This window comes from Chiloscyllium plagiosum, unplaced genomic scaffold, assembly GCF_037043375.1.
Source record: "Chiloscyllium plagiosum isolate Xiang-an unplaced genomic scaffold, Cpla_swu_hap1 HiC_scaffold_7, whole genome shotgun sequence".
Classification (NCBI taxonomy): domain Eukaryota; kingdom Metazoa; phylum Chordata; class Chondrichthyes; order Orectolobiformes; family Hemiscylliidae; genus Chiloscyllium; species Chiloscyllium plagiosum.
Window position 1 is genome coordinate 78054491 of NW_028270145.1, and position 17911 is coordinate 78072401.

A 17911-nucleotide genomic window follows, 5' to 3' on the forward strand; every position below is an offset into this window, starting at 1 on the left:
AACCAAAAATGATACATCTTACATTTACATCCCCTGCTGAAAACTCTATATCCATTGATATTGAGCTGCTGTTGTTTTCATATTTGATAAGGATATAGCCACCCTCTGATTTCTCACTTAATGCTGGGAAAATCTCTCAAATGGAGGAGGATGAATATTTGCTATTGAACTGCTCGACTGCAATATATTCAAAACTCTCTCATTAAATCATGTGTTATGATGGTGAAATTTCTCTCCATAAATTGTTGCCTCACAGTAAGCTAAGTTTTCATTATTGCAATGCTATCTTGCTGCCATGTGTCTATCTGTGCCCTTAGCTAATTGACTTGATTTGTCATACTTGTTACACTTTACATTGTACATTTTAATACTGCCCAATTCCTAACCTGTACACTTTTTAATCTCTCCCTCTTTGGTTTCTCATTATTATTAATTTTGTGCCTCCAGGTTCTTGCTCTGAATTTGCTACCAGCTTCCTAACCCTCTGTCAATCTTGTTCAAATCCTCCCAAACAGCATTAGCAAATTTCCCTGCATGGATGTTTACCTTGTTCCTGTTCAGGTGTAGACCACCTGCCTTGTACAGGTTCCACCTTTCCCAGAAGCAGACCTATTAACCCAGAGACTTTCCTCCCCCACTTTCCACCCCCACTGTAGAGCTGCAATGCCTGTGGTGTCCAGCGATTGGCTCTGGCTGCACTCTCTTGAGGAACCATCATCCTCACTAATACATAAACTGGAATACCAATCAGCCAGGAAGACAGACTTGAGGCAGCCCTTTACTGCCGACCTCTTAGACTTAGTTCTCTTAAGCTTGGTGGTCACTTATTCCCTTGTTGCCTGTATACACGTTTAATCTGTGATGTGGCCACTTCTCTAGACACGACACACACATACATCTGTGCCTCTCAGTTGCACAGCAGTGATTCCAGCTGCTGCTGAAGTACTGACAATTCAAGTTCAACCTCATGCATCTAATGGCACTTCCTGCAAATATTTTTTTTTTGGGAATCCATGGCTTTTTTGTGAATCCCATTTATGCCCAGGATGTATATTTCATTTAACCAAGCTGATATACCATCTTTAAACTTTAAAAACTATGTATTACAATTAAAGAAGGAGAAGACCTACCAGTACTGTATGTTCAAATCAGCCTCATCACCATAGGAAGTTGGAATAATCAATGCAACACTCAGTGAAGATAAGAACGCACTGACGGAGACCCCTATACACAATTCCTGCAAATAATTAACTCAAGCTTCAAGAGAAAAAAGCAGATAAATCTAGCTACTAAATAACGAGATACAACTTTGTTCAGAGCTTGCATGAGCCCTGAAGAAGGGCTCATGGCCGAAATTTCGATTCTCCTGTTCCTTGGATGCTGCCTGACCTACTGCGCTTTTCCAGCAACACATTTTCAGCTCTGATCTCCAGCATCTGCAGTCCTCACTTTCTCCTCAGAGCTTGCATACCCAATTTAAGGGTGCAAGTAGAGTCATAGAGACGTACAGCATGGAAACAGACCCTTCGGTCCAACCCGTCCATGTCGACCAGATATCCCAACCCAATCTAGTCCCACCTGCCAGCACCCAGCCCGTATCCCTCCAAACCCTTCCTATTCATATACCCATCCAAATGGCTCTTAAATGTTGCAATTGTACCAGCCTCCACCACTTCCTCTGGCAGCTCATTCCATACATGTACCACACTGTGTGAAAAAGTTGCCCCTTAGGTCTCTTTTATATCTTGCTCCTCTCATCCTAAACCTATGCCCTTTAGTTCTGGACTCCCCCACCCCAGGGAAAAGACTTTGTCTATTTATCCTATCCATGCCCCTCATAATTTTGCAAACCTCTTTAAGGTCACCCCTCAGCCTCCAACACTCCAGGGGAAACAGCTCCAGCCTGTTCAGCCTCTCCCTATAGCTCAAATCCTCCAACCTTGACAACATCCTTGTAAATCTTTTCTGATCCCTTTCAAGTGTCACAACATCTTTCCGATAGGAAGGAGACCAGAATTGCGCGCAATACTCCAACAGTGGCCTAAGCAATGTCCTGTACAGCCACAACATGACCTCACAACTCCTGTACTCAATCCTCTGACCAATAAAAGAAAGCATACCAAATGCCTTCTTTACTATCCTATCTACCTGCGACTCCACTTTCAAGGAGCTATGAACCTGCACTCCAAAGTCTCTTTGTTCAGCAACACTCCCTTGGACCTTACCATTAAGTGGATACATCCTGCTAGGATTTGCTTTCGCAAAATGCAACACCTTGCATTTATCTAAATTAAACTCCATCTGCCACTTCTCTGCCCATTGGCCCATCTGATCAAGATCCCGTTGTAATCTGAGGTAACCCTCTTTGCTGTCCACCACACCTCCAATTTTGGTGTCATCTGCAAACTTACTAACTGTACCTCTTATGCTCACATCCAAATCATTTATATAAATGACAAAAAGTAGAGGACCCAGCACCGATCCTTGTGACACTCCACTGGTCACAGGCCACTAGTCTGAAAAACAACCCTCCATCACCACCCTCTGTCTTCTATCTTTGAACCAGTTCTGTATCCAAATGGCTAGTTCTCCCTGTATTCCGTGAGATCTAACCTTGCTAACCAATCTCCCATGGGTTGTAACTTCTCGTAACTTAATATTATTTCAAAATAGCTTAAAGCTTATTTAATTATTTAATTAAAAGAAAACTAGACTGCATTTATAAAGTTATCCCTCCAGGCTCTCTCATTCACCACTTTCCATTGCAGACATGATGCCTTATCACAAAGATGGTGGAAAATCATTAGGCAGTCAGTAAGTAAATCAGTCATTGTAGAATATTCAATTTCCGACCTACTGAACTATCCATAGTATTTATCTAGTTGGTCTAGCCATGTTGCCTCTCAATGGTGTCCCCTCAGATGTTGATGGTGGATGATTCAACATTGGTAAAGTCAGTTAATGTCAAGTCAATAGTTATAATCTTTCTTGCTGGGCATTGTCATTGCCTTTCATGTGAGTGACTTGTGCACTGCTTAACAGCTCAACAAGTTGTTTCTCAACATTTCCATTAGCATAATAAATTCCCCCAAAACGTTTCACAGGAACATTTGAAGCAGAATTAGACACCAAGTCACAGAAAAAGATATTTGGACAGAATGCCAAGAGCTTGGAGTTAAGGAGCATCTTAAAGGCAGAAGGTGATATAGAGTGGTGATGTGTTTTAAGGAAAGAACCCTAGAGCATGGGGCCGAGGAAGTCCAATGTATAGCCAACTCGTATCAAAGATCCTCATGAGGCCAGAATTATACAAGCATAAATAGCTCAGGTGGTGGTGACACGAGAGGAGATTCACGAGATAGTAACAATCCAAGCATTCACATCAATGTCTTTTTTTGGAGGGGGGGGGGGGGCAGGGTACAAACTGATCATTTATCTCATTTACCTCATTAATTAAGAATGGAACTGAACAATGTGCAATAACAGAATTATAACATTGTTACAGCGCAGGAGACCACTCAGCCCATTCTGTCTGCACAGGCTTTCTCAGGCGATTCCTACAGTAATCAACAACATTTCTCACTTGCAAACTGAATGACAAGGGCAACTCAGCCCATTGATGGCGCCACTCAAAACAGTTTGGTCTGGGATACTGCCCTTCATAATTCTGCTCTAATGTCCATGTCCTGGGACTGAGATTAGTCTCAACCAACACTTTCGTGCTATGTATGACTTTAGCTAGTGGCATGTAGTCCTGTGCTGTGTCTTTAAATGGAAGCACCAATTGTGGTCCTATGGTTAAATTCAATGATTGTCAGAATTTTAGAAATACAAGAATTTATGTGCACAGCACCTCACTGGCATCTCACTTTCAGACATTCCTGGTGTTGCTCCTGACATGCTCTTGTAAAATCCTTTTAATCCAGCTTGGTGGTGTATCTTGGTCATAATAGTTGAGTAAAGCACATGCTGGACAACGGGATTGTTTATCACAGTTGAATATGATTCCATATTTTTCCTGATGTCCACATTGCCTCATGAAGACTAGTTTTGAGTTGTTAAGAGTTATAGTGAAAAATCTCATGTAGCAATGAGATAGTGACACACAAGGTGTTTTCAGCATGAAGATTATGTGTGGTATTCAACTATGAGCATAGAACTAGAAGATATGTACAATATTAACATGATTCAGTGACTTTAGAAGACTTTTCTATCTGTAATATAAATTGGTACAAAGTCTAAGCAATCATAATTAATGTTGATTTAATCCTTTTAAAAAAAGCAGAATGAAAATATGGTTAAAGTTGAGGTTGAGCAGAATAAAGATAATTTTCAATATTAATGACCAAAAACTAATGCTCTGTATAGTATGGGCAATAAATTTTCAAATGGAAACATCTACTGTGGTTCCATGGTTGAATACAATAATCATCAAAACTTTACAAGTTTTAGAATTTAGTTGCAATAATTTTGGAAGTCATAAAATTATATGAAACACACAAACTAAAAAAAAAGGTGGATGCTGGAGATATGGAATGAAAAAAGCAGAAATGTTGTAGAAACTCAGCAGGTCTGGCAGTATCTATTGAGAGAGAAACATAATTAACATTTCTAGTCCAATGACTCAGAATTTTAAGTGGCCTTCCTTCAACAGATTAAGTAGGTTGGGTTGAAATGGTGGTACAAACGGGTTTAAATGAACTTAATAGTTGTCTTTTTTACACAGATTAATAGTACTATATTTCTGTAAAATTCACCGTTAACTGTTTCCTTCTGAAGTGAGACTTATATTATCTGCTTCACAAATGGGTCTCAGGAGCTCCGTCCCCAAGAACACATGAACTTATGTACACTGCAAAGCAGCTGAATGAAATAACAGTTTTATTACAAGGTTCCATGTTGTATCTGCCAGCAATTTTAATAGAAAGAGAAAACTAAGACTACCATATACCTTTGTAAGAGAACAACTGTGATATTGAAAATGGGTACTTGTGATTTTTGTCCAGTACAGAATAAGATTCTGGAGATAACCAAACACTAAACAATAAAGAGAACAGCTTTGGTACTTTCCTATCAGATTTCAGATACTATAATCTTACTCAATGAAGGTGCAATACAGATGTTAAATTAAATTTTAAAAGGACACCTTGGAGAACAGGTAATTTTGAAAGTGATTAATGAATACAATCTGAAAAGTATGTTTAAATGTTTCAATTTTTCTAAGCTAATGTACTGAAAAGATTTTTATATTCTTTCTTAATATATGCTTCATTTTAAGTTTCAGTTTTAAGCACACCAGACATAAATCAACTATTAAAAAAACAATAATCTCCTTTAGATACATTTCATACCTATAATTTGATCTTGGCCTATGGATTCAGCGATAGCTTCCTTCGCGTTATCTGGATCTACATTTATTCTCTCCGGAACACTCATAATCTGCAGCAATCACAGGTGCATTGAAATACTTCAGGTGAATACATTGTGAAAAATGTGGACATCAATGAATTAACAACAAAACAAACAGATTTGTTTTCTAAATCAAATATTCAGCCAACAGTAATTTCATAACCTTACTAAATTTGGCTGTGTCTTTTGGTGAGACACAACATAACACAATAAATTATAACTAAATTAACCAAAGGTAGTGTGCTCCCTACCTGCCAATCTTATCTTTAATATTTCATATCTATGCAGGCTGACAAACATGAGAGTTTTGTTTGGAACTCACCAATGTTGGGCAATAAGCATGTCACTAAAAACAGATTTCAAATTTTTATCATCATGGCAGAACATATTCTAAACCCACTGGTCACGTAAGCAAAGCAACCAAGTATGAATACCAGACCTGACATGTATTAATCTATTTTATACTGTTGCACCAATGAAAGTTTCTAACTAGTTCAGTAATTGAGTTAGTTCTTCTTCACTTGAAACTGTGTGCATTTTATGTTGCAGAATTCATTGTGCAATGATAGGGAAATGTTCTGTGCAGTACTTCAAAGTCTCATACACATTTACAGCTTTGCGAAAGTGAGGTCTGCAGATGCTTGAGATTAGAGTCAAGATTAGAGTGGTGCTGGAAATGCACAGAAAGTCAGGCAGCATCTGAGGAGCAGGAAAATCAACGTTTCATCAGGAATCATATTTACAGCTTTGTTGATCTGTAGACACCATTACATAGTTCAGTAATGCGACAGTATTATTTTTGTGCAGATCTTACAAATAAAATGGCACCCAATCCTGCTCAAATGTTTTTGATGTCTCCAACTAACAGATCATTTACACAATAGATTTGATTTCTACAGTGCTGTTACTGTTTTATATTAGATATGGGTCTCACGCTGGCATTTGTAAGGATTACATGCAGTTAAGCAGATCTAAGTTACACAGTGGCTGTATGTTGAATTCCAAGTAACATACATGCCATCAAGTGCTGGTTAATAACCAGCTCCAACGAAAGAAGGTCTAACAATCTCCCCATATTCAGTGGCACTGTCAGTGCTGAATTTAATGCCATTAGCAACTCCAGTATAATACTGACCATGAACTTAACTGGACCAGTTAAATAAAGAGTTTAGGACCATTCGGCGCAGCCATTTTGGTGCGAGCAATTTGGCGCAGCCCATTTTGCTGCAGACCCATTTCGGCACAGCTCATATTTATTCCTTTTCAGGCTTAGTTAAAAGCATTAATGAAAGCAATAATCCACCGCTAGTTGGAATGTGGAATTTATGTGAAAAAACTTTAAACAATGAGGACAGAACAAACAATCACGCAGAAGCTACCCATAGGAGATTACAATGTGAACTTGGAGTGGAACATCCAGTTATTTGGAAATTTATTGACAATTTACAAAAAGTTCAAAGAGGAAGGGACATTAACTATGAGCATCTCGTAGCAGGGCACGATATTGCATTGAAATTAAAGAAATTCAGGGAAGCAGACGCTAGAATACAAATACTTGTAAGAAGATTTAGTGACAGAAATGATGTTGAGTATTTACCAGGGATTGCCCATAATTTTGAATAAACATCATATTTTAGATTTTTCGTAAGTAACTTATATCTTTTTTTTCTTTTTAACATTTTTACTAAAAAGAATAAACATTATTTGTATTGCTTTCATTAATGCTTTTAACTAAGCCTGAAAAGGAATAAATAGGAGCTGCGCCAAAATAGTTCTGCGCCTAAATGGGTCTGCGGCAAAATGGGCTGTGCCAAACAGGCCGCGCCAAATCGCTTGCGCCAAAATGGTCCCACTCCGTTAAATAAATACTGTATCTATAACAGCATTTCAGACACCGCGTATTCTGCAATAGGCTCACCTCCTCTACCCTCAAAGCCTTTCTAAAGCTTTCTTCAACAGCAGCCCACAATCCTTTAAACACTAATATGTACAAGCACTAGGACAATAGGCAAATGGAAACACCATGACAAATTCCAGTCTCAGTCATGCAACATAATGATTTGGAAGAATGTCACCATTCTTTCAACATTGCTGGATCAATGTCCTGCAACTCTCCACCATACTTTGGGAATGGTTTCATCAGAATAACTGAAGTGGCTCAAGAAAGCAGTTCATTATAACTCTCCAAGGAACAATGAGATATAGGGAAAGATTCCCACAAATGAGGGAAAAAAATACAGCCAGTAATGAAAGAGCTTGGTGCACACTTGCCGCCATATAGATCTCTTCTTACCAACTGACAGAATTTTAAATGTGAACAGCCTGAACAGGCACTTAGTACACCATTGAAACATCCAAGTATAAGAATTCCCACATAGTTTCCCCTGCACATGCTGGCTTTGAACACGCAGAAAGCAGGAATGTTTAAAATGAATACCCAATTGTATATGTGGCTGTTTGATAGACCTCAAAGCCTGATGGTGTAGTTGATCAGACTTCAAAAATGTTATCAGTAAAAGGTTTTTGGAAACTTTTTTTGAAGGCCTTAAGAAATTACCCAGAGAGAGGAGTCACAAGTACAGAGGCTAAATTTGCAGATTACATTATGCTAATATAGACTGCAGATTGAAAAGCTGAACAGGATAAACTACAGGAGGATTTGAAAATACTTGGCAATTGGGCAGAGAGGTGGCAGGTGAAATTTCATACTGAAAAATGTAAAACATTTCACATGCAGACAAAAATAATCAAAAAAAAAGTCTATTACTTAATATAGATGGAAAATGAAGGAGGTATGACTATCCTGGTTGCCAATAAATTGAAACAATAGTGCTAGACAGTATTGTGTATGGCAAATCACATGTTGGGATGAAATAAAAAGAATAATGAGCAAAAATAGTGAGGTACTCCCATCATCTTACATATTATTGCTGCAACAGCGCTTTCAATACTATATGCAGTCTTGGTTGCCACGGAAGATATTGCTGCTCTTGAAAAGATACAGAAGTGGACAATCAGAATGATTGAAGGCATGAAATGACTGAATTATCACGAGTGATTACAAAAATTGGGCATGTTGTTACTGCAAAAGAGGGGGTTGGGACATAAATGATTGCTCTGTTTAGCTAAAGCGACACAATTCATGAGATCCTGTTTTATCATATACAGAAAATTTGAACCAGAGGATACAGACTACATTTAAAAGGTGATAATTTCAAAGTTAACCTATGGAAACACTGGCATTAATATCAATCCTCAACGGTGGATCAGGCTTAAAATATCAGGCAGACTTTCCCATTTCTTTAGCAATGCATAACATGCTTTGTGTGTGTCAAGAGGTGAGATACTTCATTAAAACATTTAATTCAATCTCCTACAGTGTAAATTTAGATTGCCTGCTTTAATTTTGTCATTTGTTGGCTGCATTTGTCAGCTTGAAATGCGCCTTTTATTGTACTTCATGTGAGCCTGGAGGTGAAATAAAAATTGGCAATGTGGCCCTTTGAATCTTCATTACCTCTTGGCTGATCTACCACTTTGGCTTCCCTTTCCACATTATTCACATTCCTGAAACATCTGTTGACTTTAGTTTACACAATAACTGAGCATATTCAGATTTATTTTATATTCATTCTTAGGATGTGGGCATCTCAAGTTTCTCAAGCAGACAGCAGTTAAGAGTCAACCTACATCTGAAATCACATGTAGGCCAGACCAGGTAAGGAAGACAGCTTTCCTTCCCTGAAGAATATTAATTAACTCAACACTCATTTTTAAGTATAATAATAGTGATTATATGATGGGTTTTAGGCTAGCTTTTAACTCTATTTTTTGTATTGAATTCAAATTTCACCATATACCACCAGCCGTCACTGATATCTAGAGTAGAGAAATGTGAAGATTCACAATCCTTTGTGTGAAGAAATCTCTCGTTTGTCTAAAATGCCTACCCCCTTTTCCAGAGACTGAGAACTAGCATTCTCGATTCCCCAGAAAAGCAAAACACCTTCCCAGTAACTATTCTGTCAAGCCACTTAGGTCTTTTATATATTTCAATTAGGTCACCTGTGATCTCGTTATGTACCAAGGAAAATAGATTAAATGTATTGGATGTTTTCTCTTAGGACAATTCCGCTATTATCAAAATCTGGTTACCATACTATAGGAAGCATGTGGAGGCTTTGAAGAGGGTGCACAAAAGGATGTTGCCTGGACTGGAGTGTATTAGCTATAAGGAGAGGTTGGACAACTTGGATCAGTATGGTTAGAACTTCAGAGGCTCAGGGGTCAACCTGATGGAAGTTTAACATTAAGAGAGGCGAGGACAGTATGGAAAGTCAGAGTGTTTTTCCCAAGGTGGAAATGTCAAATACTAGGGAACATTTGTTTCAAATGCAACATGGGAAGTTTAAAGGAGTTGCGTGAGGCAAGTGTTTTACAGAGGATGGAAAGTGACTGGAACATGACTGGACGTGGAATAAGCAGATACGATAGCAACATTTAAGAGGCACTTAGACACATGAACAAACAGGGAATAGAGGGATATGAACCATGTGCAGGCTGATGGGATTAATTTAGGATTGCATCATGGTCAGCACAGACATAATGGACCAAATGGCCCATCCTTTTACTGCACTGTTCTATCTCCCAGATCGTGTGTCTTAGAAGTTCAGCTGATTTCTTGTTCACCTCAACCTCTTGATGCTTTCACTTCACCACTTCCTGACCTTAGACTTTCCTTAGTTATTGTGGATGCCCACGGATACAGAAATGAGACAAATATATAGATATGTAAAAGGACATATAGGAATATAGCAGGCTGGGAGCTTGGTGAATGTGTGACACTTGGCTAAGCCATTTCAAGGGTTAAAACAAAACCTAATTGATATAAAATTAATTCTGAAATGCACAGACCTAGAGGAGACAGGAGCGGAAGTACACAGACACATAACCATGATAATAAAAGAAAAATGTAAAGTTGCCAGTGCTCCATAGGTCAGCTCCCTCATAACACAGAGACAGAGACGAGTGGTGGTGGGTTCACCTAAAGATCACCGTGTCTCAGTCAAGGGGCAAGATTGAGAAGTAGAGTCTTTCATCGTAACCTCAACCATTGCAGGAATTGAACCCATTCTGTTAGCATCAAACTGTATTACAAACCAATCATCCAGCCACTGAGCTACGCAACTTTAGCTGCTTCATCAATGACCTACTCTCCATCATAAGGTCAGAAGTGGGAATGTTCATCATTGATTGCATGATGTTCAACACCATTCGCAACTCTTCAGATAATGAAGCAGTCCAAGAGCAGCAAGATTCCAGATTTAGCCTGACCAGTGCAAAGTAACATTCATGCCCCAAAAATGCCATGCAATGACCACATTCAGCAAGACTGAATCTAACCATTGCCTTTTGACATTCAATGGCATGTCCATTACCAAATATCCCAGTGTCAACACCCTGGGGATTACGATTGGCCAGAAACTCAACCAGCAGACCTCATTGTCTCCCAGAAACTCAACTAGGCTAGCCATATAATTACTGTGGCTACAAGAGAAGGTCAGATGCTAGAAATGCTGCAGCGAGTAACTCACGTCTTGATTCCTAAAACCATCTACATAGCACAATCAGGAGTGTGTTGGAATACTTCCCACTTGCCTGGATGAGTGCAGCTTCAATAATGCAAAGACACTTGACACGTGCCAGTGAAAGCACATCCACAAATATTTACTCCCTCCATCACAGACACTTGGTAGCAGCAATGTGTGTCATCTAAAAAAGGCACTGCAGAGATTCATCAAGGTTGCTTAGATAGCACCTTCCAAACCCACAATCACCACTACTTAGAAGGGCAAGGACAACAGATACATTGGAAAACCACTACCTGCCCATTCCCCTTCAGGCCACTCACCATCGTGATTTGAAAACATCACTTTTCCTTCAGTGTCACTGGGAAAAAAATCCCAGAACACTCTCCATAACACATTGAGAGACTACCTGTACCAGGTGTAAGGTAGTGTTTCTAGGAGGCAGCTTATCAAAATGTTCTCAAGGGCAACTAGGAATGGGCAATAAATCCTGGGGAAACTAGTGATACCAAAACCCATGAATGAATTAAAAAACACTCACCACCTCCTTCTCCAGAGGGATTAAGTATGGACAATAAATGCTGGCCTACGCAAACCAAGGAAAAACAAGACAAATCAAAGATTACACAGATAACTCCACTACAAGCATATTTTTGCTCACAAGTATCACAAAAAGGAACATGGTAACACTACTGAATCACCATATACTGTAATCATTTGTGAAGGAAGTTGGCAGTCTATATTTTTGTTATACTAAGCATTACTCAGAGCTACTGATCCTGCCTCTTTTGGCTTTGCTGTCTCCACTGAGACTTATCCGCATTGATTATCCAGCAATGAAATAACATTTTAGAATTTCTGTAATAACAGATGGAGCTGACATAATACTCCAGAATTTGCATCACAAAGTCATGCTGCATACTGAAGTCACTGACCTGTTAGCATAAATCTTATTATTCAGGCCTAAAAATGGCCTGCTGCTAAATCAATATAAACTATGTGCAACTGTGTTAAATGGCCAAAATAACATTAGGGTTCCACTTAAATCCAAACCCACAACACAAATACAGGTATACTTTGCATAACTGCATGTTGTCAGTCCAATTAAGCTGACATTGTTTAAAATGTTTTTCTCTCAGTAGCCAGGTTTTTATAAAACAAAGCAGTCTCTGGTCAATGCTGTTGTTTTGATTGGTTTTAAACAGTCAGGGAAGAGGCATTTCATGTTACATCTCCTCAGTAATCTCATGAACAAAGTCAATGAAATGAATGCTTCTCTCTCATTTCAAAAGCTGCTAAAGCTGACATCCTACAAACTGTCGGTTTATAAGAAGTCACAAATTAACAAAGCATAGATCAATGTAAGGCTTAAGAAATTGTAATAAATATACAGGCATTGGCCTTTGTATGAGTGAATAGTTAAAAAAGTAATGGATCAAAAATGACTTGATTTGCAATTATTAATGGCCAATGTAATAGCAAAGACGAAGATACTTTTAATGACCTTTGTCATACAATTAAGGGAAACTCCAAATCATAATATCTATCAATCAATAATAAATATTATTTATAGTATTTATTAGGCTGACAATCCTTTGTGATTTAGCAGCAAATAAGGAAAAAATGTATCCAATGATTTGAATCGATTCATGAGACCGAAAAGCTAATTTTCTGAAAACAATAATTTTTATTAACAATTTTCTTTTTTAAAAATTCCATTAATTTGATGCCCATTTAATTCAATCTTTGTCAAAATAATTAATAATTATTTCTCAATCTTGCAAATTTCTCACCTGACTACAGCTGAACGTTTAAGAGGCCGAGTACCATGAAGATCTTTCAAGATGCAGATTGTCATTCCTTCTTGGTAAAATGTTGGACAGAACTAATTTTAAAGTGTTTATGCACTAAGACAGAGGCAGGCAGAATAGATTTTTCAAGATGAAGGAGACAACCTGACACAGTTCAGAATGAATTATAAGATATCCTTAACTGTTTCCATTTACATAATTCAAATGCATCTCAGCACTTTTCACATCATAATATTCAGATAATGCAGCAAAGTCCATCCAAATTATACACTTAAAATATGTTAGTTAAGCTAACATAATATGTTAGTAAAGAATTTTTCTACAAAGATGGGTGGAAAACAGAAGAAATTTTCTCTAAATGGAACAAGATGTTTTTGAAATAAGAGAAAAATCACAATCAACATACATCTTTTAAGTGCTTGCTTAGAGAAGGCATACTTTAGTCTGCCAGCCTCATATTATGTGAACCGCGGTTGAATTAAATGACTCTGATAAGAGGTTATACCTCACTATCAAAGTTCTAGATCAGAAGGATTGAATTTCCTGCAAGATGCACATTTCCCGACTTCCAATGCACTGTCCTCTTGATGACAGTACAAGGTCAATTTTAGGTATGCTTATGTGCCTGAGTACCATTGTAGCAGTAACGGAAGATTTATTAGCATTAGACATTTAACAAATCATAATAGAAGGCGACACAAAGCTTTTCTTAAAAATGATTTGTCTTTTCCACCCCCCCACCGAGGTGTTTATAATAAAATGTCAAAAAAAGGATAGATTTTATTGAACTGAAAAATATCAAAATTGAACTGTGAGCTTTTAAAAATATTTGTATACATTTGACAGCAAAACCTTGAATAAAAGAAATTTAGAGCATTCTCTCAACTCATTTTATTTGATAATGTTATAGAAATATTAAAAGTAATCCCTTATAATTGTTTGGGAATTATTTATCTCGTCATTCCTCATGTTACGAAGTTTCATAAAACCACCCCTGGCTCAGAAGGCAAGATGATTCTCAGGAGGGTTTACAGAGCTGGAAGAGTCAGTTCCAAGATAGTCAGTATCAGTGGACAGAATAATGGAATTCTAATACAGAGAATCATAAAATATGGCAGCCAGGTAAGAAATATAATGGGAACAGATACCCAAGAATGGAATTAGAATAGCAAATGATGAACTTGGAAGACCCCTAAGAGTCTTAGCAGATTTAACCTGTTCAACCAATGCAAAGTGAGAAAACATATTAGAATATAGAATTACAAGGCCAAAGCAATGTAATGCAAATTAATGAAATTCTGTGCGTGTAGTGTTCCTGTCAGGATACTGTCACCAAATTATCAACCGACACAGAAAACACGTTATAGCAAATACTCAATTCGATTCCCTAGAGTGTAGAAACAGGCCCTTCAGCCCAACAAGTCCACACTGACTCCTCTGAAGAGTAACCCATTTTCCCTCTGACTAATGGGGCAATTTAGCATGGCCAATTCACCTGACCTGCACATCTTTGGACTGTGGGAGGAAACCGGAGCACCCGGGAGGAAACCCACGCAGACACGGGGAGAATGTGCAAACTCCATATAGTCAGTCGCCTGAGGCTGAATTCAAACCCGGGTCCCTGGCGCTGTGAGGCAGCAGTGCTAACTACTGAGCCACTGTAGTCATCCTTTGTGTCAATGGACTGAATCCGAACAACGATTGGAGAATCATGGTCTATGCTGTGATGAAAAAGATATCCAAGAGCTAATCTCTCAAAATCTATGTAGTTAAGGCAGGGAAAGGTTAATTTTGGAAGACTTTATTATTTTAAACTTAATTGCAGTAAATAGGACAGACATTTAAAAGAGATGGATGCAGAACTGATGGAACATTTTCACAAAGAGGACGATCAATGTATGCAGTACTTTTCCAGGAAAAGCAGAGAACAGCTAAATGTTCAAACCTACAGACAGAGTTAATCCTTAGAGTACAGTACGGTTGATACATTTTTGGTGAGAAGTGTGAGACTGCAAATACACTAAAAAAGCAGCAAGTGATAAACCTGATAAACATTCAGAAAATCTGGAAGAAGAGACAAGCACAAAACAGACGAATATTGTTATTGTATTTTAGAATTAGAGGGAAAGCAGTTTTTTAAAGTTATATACAAAAAGAACTGTGCTTGCAAAATAAATGTGAACCATTTTACATTGCAATATGGCTTAAGGAGTGAAAGTACTTGGACTATACAAATTATATTTAAAAATTCTGAAGAATACTGAAGAAAATTCTTTGCAATGGTAAGTCTTCTTGCACAAAATAACCCTCTCTGAAAATCCTCACCGTAAACATCAAAATTAAGGGTATAGAATTGGCAATGGATAATTTTCTACCAGGGTAACTAAAAACAAACAAGATTGTTAATGTTTCAGGAAGGACATATAAATAAGATTAAGTTGACTCGAAGATTGTACAGAATTACTTGCATGTTCTGAGATCATCCACCCATAAAGGATGCACAATACTGTAGTACATAAAGATGTGCATTTATGCACTACTATCGCTTGCTGTGAATCTCAGTGATCTACGAGGGCCATACACATATTATCACTTCCCACAGTATCAAATGCTAGCATCCCATATTGAAACAGGATTGGGTGCACTCACTACGAACTGGTTATGATGATGTTGAGGAGGGTTCATAACAATTCTTCTCCTTCATTACTAAAGAGGGTATAGCTGAATCATACTATTGGCCTACCATAGGCATGGTAATACAACCTCTAATGGGCCTGTTAGAAATCTTCAGCGCAGCAGTGAACAATTTTACCAATACTTCTTAATTTTTTTTACTCAAATTAGCAAAGAAAACAAAAGGCCTACATTTGGTGTCAATTTTCTGAACAGTTGACACTGGTTTTATCTTGTCATTGTTTCCACAAATTGTCATTTGTTTTTAAACAGAACAATCTACCTTGTGCCTTGGGTTTAAACTTATGACAATAGGTTGCCAAAAACTACAAGAATGTGATCACTTAATTTTACCTTTACGTCCCCCTGGTTGTCATAACTTAAACCTTGCCAATTAGATGGGCTCCCTGAAGATGGATCATTCAGCTGCCACAACTCAACATAACTTTCATGTGGATTTGAATCACCTTCACCTTCGGAATCAATTAGCGACTCCTTCTGCAATTAAGGAATATTCATGATCTTACTATGAGAACGCAGAAATATGACTAAAAGTAATATCGGGATAAAATTATATTTTTTCAGATATTACTGAAATTGTGCCATTATTGATATTATGCACAGATGCGATGCACGGATAGTTATCAGTTGTATGCTTTTTGGTATCAGTCTAATCTTACTGAAAGGTAATACTACAACAAAAAGTGAAATCAACATTTGTAATTTGAAATGTGCATTTTATAATACAAGAGACAAGCCCCAACTTGCCAACAGGAGTATTCTATCTATTAAAGTTAACGTTATTCAAGAATTGACAAAAAAGGGAGTCTTATATGACAAGTTATGTGAATCAGAATAGCAAAGGAAAATTACCTACTTAATATTTATAAAATGTTATTGTTATTTTAGTTGATGAGTTATATGAACTGATGCACATTATAACATACTGTGAAACATCAAAAATAAGTGATATATCCAAATGGTTTCATGAAGCAATATTGGTGGCCAAAACTGCACTATTTAAATACAAGAAAATCGGAATATTCTGGAAGTATTTAACAATTACTCGAAAGCTATTGACCCTGAAGTTCCACTTATTTTTTTTTAAATCTTTTTCTGAATCTCATCATCTCCCTGTTAAAATAGTTGGGTCCCATTCTGATCTTAACAAATTGCTCACTTGTGTCATGAGGGCCTACCCAATTTATGGGAAATGGTTTGTGGTCTCATCAAGAAGCTAGAAGATAGGCTGTGAAGACAGGAGTGTTTTTCTACACTGTAATTATGCTAGCAGAACTGTCTCTATCCAATTTCAAGGTAATTGTACCATAGCCATGGTTTAAGGTAATTTCTTACTTTCAAAATGGCTTGATTATCATATGCTTTCTCAATTGCAGACCACAAATATATCTGAATAAAATTTAGTAAGTTTATCTTTAATTATTCTGAGTTAGATTATTAGCAAATGTCCTTTCATTAAAAGATAAGGTCAAAAGAGTTTGAACTTACATGAATTTCATTTTGAACCTCTGTGGCTGGCTTCATTTTATAATTCATTCCGAGGTTTGCCTGAGCACTGATAGAGTTGCTAGGAAATACAGAGCCATGGGAGTTGCCCTTAGACATGTTCCTGCAGGAAACATGATTTGATCCATTTTCCTTCTGATGAACAGCCTTCTTATCAACTCTGCAGGTAAAAGCGATTCCACTGATGAATTGCACCATCCTTCTTCAATCAGTCAATTGCTCATTCTACTTTAATGCTATAAGTAACCTTGTTGTATCTTTCTGTCACCAGAACTTTGAATGATAAATGCTTCTGACTTATCCTTGATATAATCTGCCCATTGCAATTTGCATTAAAAATATTCATAACTCGTCTGTCTGAAAGTTTGTCTGTTGTGAAACTCCAGTGAATAAGTCACATTGATACACAGTCACTGTCCATGCTGGCATTATACTTATGATAATACACACAACAATTTTCAGTATTTGTCTATATACATAACACACCCATGTGGACAAATTATCTGAAAAAAATGGTCCCCAGTTAGAATGACAATAATAAACAAAAGATGAATGCATAAATTGATTTATTTTAAGAAAAACAAATATAATTAAGATTAATTTACCTTCTATAAATTTACTCATGTACATTGTTACAGTAAGATCATATGTTACATCAGGTCTTAGGATGACAAAGATGTCAAATGCTAAATCTCAAGGGAAAGACGTATCTTGCAAAACTGTTATTTTATGTTGGATAACCAAGATTTTGCAATAATGGGAATCAAACATTGTTTACCACTAATTTGAGATTTACGTTATTACTGTTAAACATTATGTTTTTAAATTTTTTGGGTGCTAAGTTGCTGAATTTGCAAGTTGATAATAATACATTGAAGGAAACCAAACATCTGGGACCGAAGT

The 17911-nt window shown here is 37.4% G+C and overlaps 1 protein-coding gene across 8 annotated transcripts in view; it reads right to left on the reverse strand.

The window, feature by feature from the left end:
• The window catches only part of nckap5l (NCK-associated protein 5-like), a 643060-nt gene that overhangs the window by 69406 nt on the left and 555743 nt on the right, over positions 1-17911 (reverse strand). For 5 of the 8 annotated variants that reach the window (XM_043694058.2, XM_043694062.2, XM_087989195.1 and 2 more), the window contains 4 exons: positions 16991-17168; positions 15836-15979; positions 11539-11583; positions 5352-5439 (listed from right to left, as the gene is read on the reverse strand). In XM_043694058.2, coding sequence (XP_043549993.2) covers positions 5352-5439; positions 11539-11583; positions 15836-15979; positions 16991-17168 — 455 coding nt within the window. The remainder of the gene's footprint in view (positions 1-5351; positions 5440-11538; positions 11584-15835; positions 15980-16990; positions 17169-17911) is intronic. The other 3 variants (XM_087989196.1, XM_087989193.1, XM_087989197.1) reach the window with 2 other exon arrangements.